Source organism: Rhinoderma darwinii, assembly GCF_050947455.1.
Source record: "Rhinoderma darwinii isolate aRhiDar2 chromosome 5 unlocalized genomic scaffold, aRhiDar2.hap1 SUPER_5_unloc_50, whole genome shotgun sequence".
NCBI lineage: Eukaryota > Metazoa > Chordata > Amphibia > Anura > Rhinodermatidae > Rhinoderma > Rhinoderma darwinii.
Genome location: NW_027461810.1, coordinates 188,981 through 201,848, shown reverse-complemented (window position 1 = coordinate 201,848; position 12,868 = coordinate 188,981). Strand labels below are relative to the sequence as shown.

The 12,868-nt window shown below is 41.9% G+C and overlaps 1 protein-coding gene across 1 annotated transcript in view; it reads left to right on the top strand.

The window, feature by feature from the left end:
- LOC142696293 (DNA-dependent protein kinase catalytic subunit-like) overlaps nucleotides 1-12,868 on the top strand; it is a gene marked incomplete at its 5' end in the record, with an annotated part of 326,262 nt that overhangs the window by 228,724 nt on the left and 84,670 nt on the right. The window contains 3 exons of the mRNA XM_075847621.1: nucleotides 2,580-2,758; nucleotides 6,839-7,007; nucleotides 8,183-8,248. Of these exons, the coding sequence (XP_075703736.1) occupies nucleotides 2,580-2,758; nucleotides 6,839-7,007; nucleotides 8,183-8,248 (414 nt within the window). The remainder of the gene's footprint in view (nucleotides 1-2,579; nucleotides 2,759-6,838; nucleotides 7,008-8,182; nucleotides 8,249-12,868) is intronic.

Below are 12,868 nucleotides of genomic sequence, written 5' to 3'. Positions count from 1 at the left end.
TTTTTATTTTTTTATTATTAATTCATGTATGTAATCAACTCATGATGAAGCGTCCCCAAGTAACCCTTATGGTGCCTAAAGGGGACTGTAAGTAGGACTTCCACCAATGTATTTTTTTTTTTTATCAAAAAAATCCAGTTTATCAGGTGGTATAAGCCAGATGAATTGACACAGTATCAAGTAATGGAACCATAGGTCAAATCCGAAGTGGACCTCACCAACCAGCATTATGTCCATCTGAAAATAAAAACCATTTGGTATTCTTAATGGTATTAAGAAGCTGCATATTCTTTTTTTTATTTGTAATATTGTAATCTTTACAAAGGTTGTGGTAGAATTTGTCACGTTCCTAAGACTTTAAAACATCACAGTAATTCTGTACCAGAGTGATTTTCTGATTACAGCAGGTAAAAAAATTCAGATTTCCAGTAAAAGTGGAATTGTTGCATCAGAGAAGCTATGTTAATTTTAGGTGCAATGACCTTGTGCATCCCAGCCGTTCCTTGGAGCCAAGTCCATTCTCTGCCTCTGCAGTCACAAATTCTAGCCAGTTGGAACAAATCTCCATTCTCTTTAGACAAAAAATATAATCTTACGCTTGCATGAAGAGACATCTCTAAATTGGTGAAAAAACACAATCTAAATAAAGGTGTAGTCTGGCATTCAGAAGCTGTAAGCACTAAAACTAAAGACGCCAGTGCTTGGGAAGCGAAGCTGAAGTAAGGAGAAGTCTTCTCCAAGGTCAGTGGTCGACAAAAATAAAAAATTGTTACTCCAACTACAGGGAACATTGAGAAGCAGTATTGGAAGATCTCAGAAGTTCTGAAGACCATCGTACAGACTGCCTCATAAATGTTTATTCGGACAATGCCACCACAGTGGCATTTTCCAAATCATCAAAGGGGCACAAGGCACAAACATGTTCAAGCAAAATTTTCTCCCAGGCACACAACATTCTCTCCCTCTCAGTGATACATTTAAAAGGCAGAGGCATGATAGTGGCCGACTACAGTCGAGGACAGTCAAACCCAGGAGAATGGATTTTAAAGGGGGTGGCAAAACATAATAAGCTAGCAGATGCTTACCCCCTCAAGTGCCCCCATACCCGCTTCAGCGTTGAGGTTCTGTTCACAGCTCAGGTCCCAGAAGCTCCTGCAGCGGTCACGTTTTGTTCATCGGTCATGTCTTGCTCCAGCCAATTGGTGGCCTCATCGATGATTCTGCCCTGAACGACATGTGACCTCTGAGGCCAGTAATTGGCGGCAGCAGCACATGAATTATGAACTGTATATGACTGCTGCAGGAGTTTTCTGGACCTCCGCACTGGAGCGGGGGGCACTTCAGGGGTTGAGTTACTGCTAGACTATTATGTTATGCCATCCTGTGCCCTGCTGACAATTTTGAAGTGACCCAGATAAGCCCTTTTAAATCAGGAAATATACTTTTCATTAGTCAGCAGATGGGTTCAACCCAAAGTCGATACATTTTCTACATAAAACATTCTTTAAGACGACTGCCAGGTGGAAACCTAGAATCAAAAGTTTCGCTCCTCCGTGGGATCCAAATTGGGTTCTCTCAACTTTAACCCAGAAACCCTTTGAGCCCGAAGAAGAAACATCAATCAAATTCCTTACCTTGACAGACATGTTTTTGGTGGCTATGACTTCGGCTCGAAGAGTAAGTGAAATACAGACTATGTTACATCCAAGAGCCCCACCTTACTATGACTGAAGATAGAGTTTACTTTACTTACATGCTTACAGTATGTTTAAAGTTAGTTTCTAACTTCCACAGGTTTCAAGACATTAACCTACCATCCTTCTTTAACAATCCCAAATCCAATTTGGAGAAGCTGTTTCACACCCTGGATGTGAGAAGAATTCTTCTTAGTTATCTTTTAGTTACCAAAAGCATGGTGAAAAGATTAAAATCTTTCTGTTCAATTTCCCCATTACCGTTCATTCGGTTTTCATGAGTTCTCCATGACAGCACCGTTTTATTTTTATCTTTTCAAAATAAGTTTTTTATTTCAGCAGTACCTTCTGTGTCTGTAGAAATTTAGAAAACATCGACAAATCTGAAGGGGGAAGGGTTTTTTACTTTTCTGTGTTCCTGTTCCTACTAAGATCAAGGGGCAATCTTTGGTCCTCTCATGGATGACTCATTAAAACCAAATAATCAGTATGGTATTATTTAACCTTTTCTGATCTTGGGCAACCACTTTAATACAGATGCAATTTCATATGTACGTATGGCTGTTGCCACTCATTGGTTTTGTAGGTTTTGATTTCTATTTTAAGTGTAGCCTCTATGTTGGGTATTGTTACCATACACACCATCAGACTTGGATTGATTGATCAGCCTTAGTTTGTAGTTTTTATTTTACATTTTAACAAGAATGTTACTTGTTGCCATATACATCCTCTGTTCCTGGATAAAAAGAGAACAAATGGACAATTGCTATCTAACCTGAAAACCTTTTTGTATTTTTTTATAATGTTATTTTGCTGCTGGTTTGAGCTTAAATTTTGGTAGCGTTCAGTCTATGTCTATTCAATGTGTGTACATTTTCATTCCAGCTATCAGAAGCCGTCTTTGACACTCAGATTACAAAGAAAATTGGTTATTACAAAATGCTGGAAGTTCTTTTTTCACGTCTTTCGAAGGATGAAATTTATTCCAAAGAATCCAGAATAAATCATGCATTTGAAGGATCAGTGAATGTTGAAGGAAATCAGCTTACTAGGACATTGATAAAGTAAGTAATAAAGTTGATGTTGCATTTTTTGTAGTCTTTGGCCTATTATTATTATTATCATCATCCCCTTACTTGCAATCTCAACAGTTCACTCTCAAAAACCTTTGTAAAACATGTATATTCTACAATGATTAACACCTTAAAGGGGTTGTCCGATTTCAGCAAATTAATAATATAAATTTTTGTATAATAAAAAGTTATACAATTTTCAATTATACTTTCTGTATTCATTTATCACAGTTTTCAAGGTCTCTGCTTGTTATTTAGTAGAAACATTCTTTGGTAACTTCCAGAGGATAAAATTCTGTCCAGGTGCACGGCTCGTTAGTTTGTGTATCAGAGTTCTGTCTGGAAGTAAACAATAAATGTTCTACTGAAAAACAACAAGCAGAGATCTTGAAAACTGTGATTAATACAGGAAGTATACTGGAAAATGTTACAACTTTTAATTATACTAAAAATAAGAATAATTTGCTGAAACCGGACAACCCCTTAAACCCCTTCACGCATTATTTCCTAACTGTACGTGATAAGGGTTAAGTGGAAGCGTGGAGCGAGCTCACTGGCTGAGCTCACTCAATATACAGCTGACGCCTCATTGCAATGGGCGGAATCAAAGATCACTTTGATTCCGCCTGTTTAACACCTTAAATGCCCCGGTCAATCGCAACCGCTGCATTTAAACTGTTAGAATCAGGGGGGTACCCCCTCAAGCAAGCCTTCACGCCCAACCGTGGCACGATCGGCCAGTAACAACGATTGTTATGGCAGCCTGGTAGCCTGACAAAGGCCCCCAGGTCTGCCATCTTTGTATTCCTTTGAAACTCTGCCTCCGGCAGGGCTTCAAGGGTGCCTGTCAGAATCACAATATACTGCAATACATTAGTATTGCAGTATATCAAGCAAGCGATCCAACGATTGCTGCTTCAAGTCTCCTAGAGGGACTAGTAAAGAAAAAAGAAGTAAAAAACAGTTATAGGTTTTTTTTTTTATTTAAAAAAAAAATAAAGTATTAAATGTTAAAAAAAAAAAAAACCTTTTCAAATTTTTTTTCCCTAAATCAATGTTAAAAAAAATAAACGTTAACATAACTGGTAAATGAGGAAGCTTTGTGGATCTTAAAATGGGATACTCGCTTGCCACAGGGAATGAACTATAGAAATGATCTCTTGTACATTTATTAACCACAACTAATTAATCTATACTTACCTAAATTATTAAAGTATAAAACCTAAATATATAGATGCAAATGAAGCACAAATAGGAACAGATTATACAGAGAGTCTACAGACATTACGCATAGGCAAACATACATTTGTATAAATACATTTAACCATAAAAACGTTTTCAATTTCATACATGTGGATTGTTCCAATTGCTACATTCAAAATGTAGTTTTAATGCTGGAATATAACATAATATGTAAGTGTAAATATAACGCAATTATTTCCTAATATAACAAAGCATGTACCTTGTTCCTTCATTCAAGTGACTGCATGCTGGCCTATTTGTAGGGGAGCTGTCCTTCAGCACCACGCAGCGTTTCTTCTCCGTCATTTTGCATTGTGCTGTCCTTCAGCACCACGGACAAAATAATAAGTATAGCAGATTAGCGTCTAATAAATGTTTTACATTTTCAAACTAATACACAAAATTGGCAATGTTTTAGTTTTTCACAACATGAGAATTCACTGGTTAATTATATTTTGGCATATTAATATAAGTATTTCTCGTTTACAAAAAACTTTCTTAATCAAAGGTCGAGATATAGGGCCTCCACTCCCCCTAGATTACGTCACAGTGTCAACACACTTGAGCATTCCTTAGAATCATTTGAGATCAATGTCTTTTCTAATTATGTCTAAATTATTTAGAATACCTTTATGAAATATGTCTAAACAACTGAGTTATGCATGTCGGACTTAACAAATCTTTGTATAAAGAACACAACTCTTGGATGAATATATATCGATGTTACGTAAAGAACTCAAACTATGTACTAAATGGTTAATGTTTAAACCCTACCTACAGGATGTCACCTGACCTAGGATATAAGGTATAAATATGTGAACCCACAAATGGAACACCAACCTATGGCTAAGGACCCTAGCGGTCTGAAACGCATAAGCGTGGTACGGGGTTTTTGTTTTAATCTTTCTGTTTTAAAATGACCGAATAAAACCATAATTTTTTATACTTAGTGCTGGATGCACCGTTCATTGTCCACTTCCATAACTGGTATCGCCGCGTCCGTAAAAGCCTGAACTATCACAATATAGCGTTGTTTAACCCGCCCGGTGAGTTCTGTAAAAAAAATATATATATAAAACACCCAAATTGCTGGTTTTTGGTCACCTTAGCGCTCCAAAAAATCAAATTAAAAAGTGATCAAAGGCCTGCATATACCACAAAATGGTATCGGTGAAAACTACAGCTCGCCCCGTAAAATGTAAGCCCTTAAACCGCTAAATTGATGGAAAAATGAAAAAGTTATGGCTCTCAGAATACGGCGACACAAAAGATTTTTTTAATTTAGCAAATAGTTTTTTATTTTTTTAAAAGTGGTAAAGCAAAACATATAAATTTGGTATCGCAGTAATTGTATCAACCTGTAGAGTAAGGTGAGTTTGTAGTTTTTACCATCTGGTGGATGCCATAAAAACAAAACCCCCAAAAATTGGCGTAATCGCTGTTTTTTGCCCATTTCACCACACAAATTTTTTTTTCAGCTTCCATAGAGACATGTCAGAAGTTTGGATTGGTGGGGGTCCGAGCACAGAGACCCCCACCAATCGCTAGAACGAAGCAGCTGAAACACTCGTGTGAGCGCTCAGCTGCTTTGTGTCTGTTCGGTTTTTTCCGGAGAGCCGATGTATCGGAGTATGGGCTCATACACTTTTTATTGAGTCCGTACACCGATACATTTATTTCCGGAAATGGCCGAACAGACACGAAGCGGCTGAGTGCTCACACGAGCGCTTCAGCTGCTTCTTTCTAGAGATTGGTGGGGGTCTCGGTGCTCGGACCCCCACCAATCCAAACTTCTGACATGTCACTGAGATGTCAGACGTTTGTCGAACGTTTAGCTACACTTTAATGCTTTGGAATACTTAAAGTGTTTGTCCTGGATTACAAAATTATAACTGTTTTCTTCCAAAACTGCACCATACCTGTTCACAGGTTGTGTGGTAATGAAGGTCAGCTCCATTAAAGGGAACGGGGGTAAACTGCAATACAAAACACAACCTGTGCACAGGAATGGTGATGTTTTCGGAAGGAAGCAACCTTGTATTTCTGATACTGTACAAACGTTTTAACCCCTTCCCGACAATCCAGCATCTTCCCGAAATGTGCTGTATATGTAGGACTCAGGGGCCGAGCTTGTGCCTCCTTGCGGTTGTCGGCAGTATATTATAGCTGACGCTCTGCTGCACCGACCGTAATCTGAGAGAACTTTCATCCCAGCCATTTAACCCTTTATATTACATGATTAATAGCAACCGCAGTATCTAAGTGGTTAGACACCATCTCCCTATCCCGCGAGAATGTCTGCTCATACATAGTATGTATTCCCATCGTGTTACAGGAATTCCATGACGAACAATCAAGGAGGGCTCCCCCCCCCCTCATTCTCAGCTTTAGTATGCCGCGATCAGTGTTATTCGCAGAATACAAATGGTTAAAGGGTTATACCCTTTATTAGCTTGTCTAGAGTATACACGTCCAGCCGGCCAGCGATTCCAGGCAGGGATTATGTGCTCGACTCTTTCGTAGATCCGTTTGAGCAGAATGGAGAGAGCCGTATTCACGTGTATTCTTCCTCCACATAGTCCCTGCCACCCCATGCGGGACAGGATACTGTGGATATGCCATAAATGCATGACGTAGGAATAACCCTTTGAACAGTGGGGATCAGAGGTAGTAAACGAGTATAATGTAAAATAAGTCAATTAAAAAAAATATATTATTTTCAAATGGCGATATGAGGAAGGAATGTAAGGCTGTAAAGTAAAATCGTAGCTATCGTTTAACTGAAATAAATAGCTAATTTTACTGAATTTTGTTTTCCTGTATGTACAGATCATGTTATGATGCTTATACAGAGAACATGTCTGGGGAAACTCAGCTCCTGGAGAAGAGGAGGCTGTATCATTGTGCAGCATATAACTGTGCTATAGCAGTTGGCTCATGTACTTTTACTGAGAGCAAATTCTATCAGGCATTTCTTTTCTCAGAAAAGAAAGAAAAGGTAATTGCTGAAATATACTCATAATTATAGATTGGATGCCCTGGGGGACAAAATGTAGTGCTGGTTTATAATTAAAATAAAGGATAGAAATGTATCAAATGTTTTAATTTTTAGGAGTTAGAAAAGTCGCAAATGCATCAAAGGCTGCAATTTGCTTTAAAAAAACTCTCCATTACATGACCATTGGCAGATTTTTATCCCCAGCCGCTGTCAAGCTCCTGATCATATGGGTACATTGTCCACACAATCAGAGCGCCGTAGTAGTACAGCGCAGGTCCTCTGCAGACTTTTGCCTGCAATTTACTATTCTGTTGACCATCATTAAAAGGGTCTTTCAGCTTACAGTATTTTTCACCTTTCTACTGGATAGCTGATAAATGCAAGATCGGTGGGGGTCCGACCGCTGGGACCCACACAGTTTGCCATAGATGGCAATGAGGAGGTGTTTGAAGCGGAGGCCGGTCTAGCGTGGTGCCGCTTCATTCAAAGTCTGTGGGGCTGACGGAAACAGTCAAGCTTTTATATGTTAAAACTACTGTAGGCTCCAATAGCCCTTTAAGGGTATGTTCTCACACAAACTCAAAAACATCTGAAAATACAGAGCTGTTTTCAAGGGAAAACCGCTCCTGATTTTCAGAAGTTTTTTAAGCCACTCGCGATTTTCGCAGCGTTTTTTAAGGCCGTTTTTGGAGCGGTTTTCATTAGTCTATGAAAAACAGCTCCAAAAATTTCCCAAGAAGTGGCATGCACTTCTTTTTCGCGGCCGTTTTTCATAACAGCCGCGTAAAAAAACGGTCCGTTGGAACAGAACGACGTTTTTTCCATTGAAATCAATGGGCAGATGTTTGGAGGCGTTCTGCTTCCGATTTTTCGGCCGTGTGAACATACCCTTAGAGGTTAAAGTACGTTGGAACCGTGATCATTTAAATTTAGCAAATGGCGTATACATAATAATTTTGATGATGTAAACGTCCAACCGGTACTTGTAGCGATATTTAAAACCATAACTGTTTTTTGTGCATTGTGTCTAGATATGTTCATTTTTCTCGTTGTATACACTCAAGGTGTAACAACTTTATAATTCAATTATATCTAAACATTTTATAAATAGTCCTTTACCTGTGTGATTATCATTTCTCTAACCTACTATTCTGTTTTTTTTCCCCAACATTTAGAATGTTTTCATACTTGAAAATATAATCGATCCTAAGCGCCACTATTCCTTTCCAATAGAAGTTGAGGTAAGATAGAGCTAGAGGTACATACATTGTAACACGTACAGGTTTTATTTTTTTAAATTTAAAATGACAATATAATCTACGTAGGTTTTATTTGCTGTAATATTTAAAGCGGATCTAGGAGGTCTCCTATGCTACCCTATCTGAGGGCAGCATTGGATGGGGGGGGGGATTCGGTTCAGTATTTCCATGTAAAAAGATGTTTATCCCCTTAGCGCATAGCTCAGTGATATTACGTCGACTTGAGCGCATCGTTCGCGCTCAGTAATAGTACGTTGAGCTAGAAACCAGTACTGTAGTCCCCCCCTCCCCCCCCCCCCGGCACATTTAAGAGCTGTGGTAACTGCTGTCTCGTGCAGCAGTTATCACAGTCTTATTCCCCTGGGACAGGTCGCGGTGGAACCCGCCGATTATCCCCTCTGATGCCGCGGTAAATAGAGACCGCGGCATCTATGGGGTTAGGGCACCATTGGCGCCCCCACAAGTAAAACAGCTGCTATCTTGTACAGCGGTTGCCGCAGCTCCTATAGCGGAGACCGATCGCTGTATCCCCGCTGATTAACCCCTTAAAAGCCGCGTTCAATAGTGATTGCGGCTTTTTAGAGTTAAACCACCATCGACGGCCCGTTACATGATAGCGGGCGGCGATGGGGGCTATGGCAACCGGATGCCTAACAATGGCGTCCGGCTATGCCATCTACGGGGCCCGCGGCACGAGGGGGCCCGTGTCGCCCGCCGGCATGGGCCCCCACAATGGCCGAAGGCTCCGCTAGCTGCCGCTATGGCTACTACAGCGCGACGCCACTGAACACTATGGCAGAGCAGGGAGGTATCTCCCCGCTCTGCCATTAAAGAGGTTGTTACTACAAAAGACATGTATCCCCTATCCACAGGATAGGGGATACATGTGTGATCGCTGGCATTGATAGGGAGAACGGGGGACTGAAAGTCCCCTGAAGTTCTCCATCACAAACCTCGGACTTCCGGGGTCTGTCTGCAGCTCCGTAGAAATGAATGGAGCGCCGGTCGTGCTTGTGCGCATGCGCGACCAGCGCTCCTTTCATTTTTATTTAACTGAGCAGACTCCGGAAGTCGGAGGTTAGTCATGGAGAACTTCAGGGGACTTTCGGTCCCCCGTTCTCCCTATCGCTGCCAGCAATCACACATGTATCCCCTATCCTGTGGATAGGGGATACATGTCTTTTGTAGGACACACTATAGGTCGGATTTTTTTGGGGGGTTGGGGCTGCATGGCGTTACCTACAGGGGGGGCTGTATGGTGTTACCTACAGGGGGGCTGTATAGCGTTACCTACAGGGGGGGCTGTATAGCGTTACCTACAGGGGGGGCTGTATAGCGATACCTACAGGGTGGGCTGTATGGCGTTACCTACAGAGGGGGCTGTATGGCGTTACCTACAGGGGGGGCTGTATGGCGTTCCCTACAGGGGGGGGCTGTATGGCGTTCCCTACAGGGGGGGCTGTATGGCGTTCCCTACAGGGGGGGCTGTATGGCGTTCCCTACAGGGGGGGCTGTATGGCGTTGCCTACAGGGGGGGCTGTATGGCGTTACCTACAGGGGGGGCTGTATGGCGTTACCTACAGGGGCGGCTGTATGTCGTTACCTACAGAGGGGGCTGTATGTCGTTACCTACAGGGGGGGCTGTATGGCGTTACCTACAGGGGGGGCTGTATGGCGTTACCTACAGGGGGGCTGTATGGAGTTACCTACAGGTGGGGCTGTATGGCGTTAGCTACAGAGGGGGCTGTATGGCGTTACCTACAGAGGGGGCTGTATGGCGTTACCTACAGAGGGGGCTGTATGGCGTTACCTACAGAGGGGGCTGTATGGCGTTACCTACAGGGGGGGCTGTATGGCGTTACCTACAGAGGGGGTCTGTATGGCGTTACCTACAGGGGGGTCTGTATGGCGTTACCTACAGGGGGGCTGTATGGCGTTACCTACAGGGGGGGTCTGTATGGCGTTACCTACAGGGGGGTCTGTATGGCGTTACCTACAGGGGGGCTGTATGGCGTTACCTACAGGGGGGGTCTGTATGGCGTTACCTACAGGGGGCTGTATGGCGTTATCTACAGGGGGGGCTGTATGGCGTTATCTACAGGGGGTGCTGTAAAAAAAGGCACTATCTACACGGGGGGTTGTGTGACACCCAGGGGAGGGGGGGCCCCAGTCAAAAATTTTCTATGGGGCCCAGTCTTAACTAGTTACGCCCCTGGCGATCAGGGCCTCCTGCCCTCAAGTCCCCTAGTGGGACCAACTAATAAAGTAAAAACAAATAGTAAAAAAAGTTGTGTAAAAATAAGAAAATAAAAGTTTTAAAAGTAGAAAGGAAAAATCCCCCTTTTTCCCTTATCAGTCCTTTATTATTAATAAAAATATATAAATAAACTATACATAATTGGTATCGCTGCGTCCGTAACGGCCTGAACTACAAAATGACTTAGTTATTTATCCCATGCGGTGAACGCCGTAAAAGAAAATAATAATAAACTGCACCAGAATCACAATTGTTTGGTCACTTCACCTCCCAAAAAATGGAATAAAAAGAGATCAAAAACTCGCATTTACCTAAAAATGGTCCTGATCGAAACTACAGTTCGTTACGCAAACAACAATTTCTCGCACGGCTTTCTTGATGGAAAAATAAAAAAGTTAGAATATGGTAACACAAAAAGTTAAGGATTTTTTACAAAAAGTATTTTTTCAAACGCCATAAGACATAAAAAAAACTATAAACATATGGTATCGCCGTAATCGTATTGAGCCGCAGAATAAAGCGAATGTCATTTAAAGCGCACAGTGAACGCTGTAAAAAAACTAGAATAAAAAAACAATAGTAGAATTGCTGTTTTTTTTAGTCGCCACGCCACTCAAAAATAGAATAAAAACTGATCAAAAAGCCGCATTTACCCCATGAAAACTACAATGAATTCTTCAAGGGGTCTAGTTTCCAAAATAGGTTAACTTTTGGGGGGTTTCCACTGTTTTGGCACCACAAGACCTCTTCAAACCGGACATGGTGCCTAATAAAAAGGAGACCTCAAAATCCTTTGCTTAGGAGGCCGGTGCTTTAGTCCATTACCAGACTAGGGCCACATGTGGGATATTTCTCAAAACTGCAGAACCTTGGCAATAAGTATTGAGTTGCGTTTCTCTAGTAAAACCTTCTGTTTTACAGAAAAAAAATGGAATAAAGAGGATTTTCTGACAAAAAAAAAATAATTATTTAAATTTCACCTCTACTTTGCTCTAAATTCCTGTGAAACACCTAAAGGGTTAATGAACTTTCTATATGCTGTTGTGAATAAATTGAGGGGTCTAGTTTCTAAAATGTGGTGTTTGATAGGGGTTTCTAATATATAGGCCTCTCAAAGCAACTTCAGAACTGAACTGGAATCTAAAAAAAATTTAAATGAGGCAATACTTCGCTTCTTACATTATACTGATAATGAGTGCCCACCACGAGATGACCCCAGTTTTGACCATTTGTATAAACGGAGACCCCTATTAGACCGTTTTAGTGCCCGGTTTTCCCAAGCATACACCCCCGAGAAGTGTATTTCTATTGATGAGTCCTTTGTAGATTTTAAAGGGAGGCTTCAATTCCGCCAGTACCTGCCGAGTAAGAGGGCAAGGTATGGCGTGAAGATGTATAAGCTGTGCGAGAGTGCATCAGGGTATACCTACAAATTTGAAGATATATGAAGGGAAGGACACCAGTATTCGGCCCCCAGAATGCCCCCCCTTACTGGGCATTAATGCAAGAATTGTGTGGGATTTGGTGCACCCACTGCTGGACCAGGGTTACCGCCCCTACCTGGATAATTTTTATACCGGCGTCCCACTCTTCAAGTGCCTCACTTCCAGAAGTACTGCTAGAAGTAATCTGAGAGGCCTCCCTAAGACTCTGGGCAAACAAGAAGGGGTGAGAGCAGGGCACATTTTAGCAGCAACATATTGTGTGTCAAGTACAAGGACAAGAGAGATGTCCTTGTATTGACAACAATACATGCCCACACCAGTACCCAGGTACCTGTACGAGGTACCAGTACAGAGATCCCCAAACCAGACTGCATCCTGGACTACAATAGGTACATGGGAGGGGTGGACTTGTCAGATCAAGTCCTGAAGTCCTACAGCGCCATGCGGTGTGGTATACGAAACTGGCCGTGCACATCATACAGATGGCATTGTACAATGCGTATGTGCTACGTCGATGTACAGGCCAAACGGGAACTTTCCTGGAATTTCAAGAGGTGGTTATCACGAACCTAATCTTTAGGGACCAGGAAGGGGGAGCACCCAGTACTTCTGGAAGCGAGGCCTCATGCATCGTACCAGGGCAACACTTTCCAGGAGAAGTTCCCCAAACGGTCAAGAAGGGAAAAAGTCAAAAGAGGTGCAAAGTCTGCTATAAGAGGGGGATAAGGAAGGACACAATATATCAATGTGACACGTGTCCCGAAAAACCAGGGCTCTGTATGAAAGTGTTTTAAAATTTATCATACATCCCTTGATTTTTAATCTACCCCAGTTTTACTTACCCTGATGCACTCCGCACAGCTTATCCCCCTCATCTTTCCCTTCTGAGCCCTGCTGTGT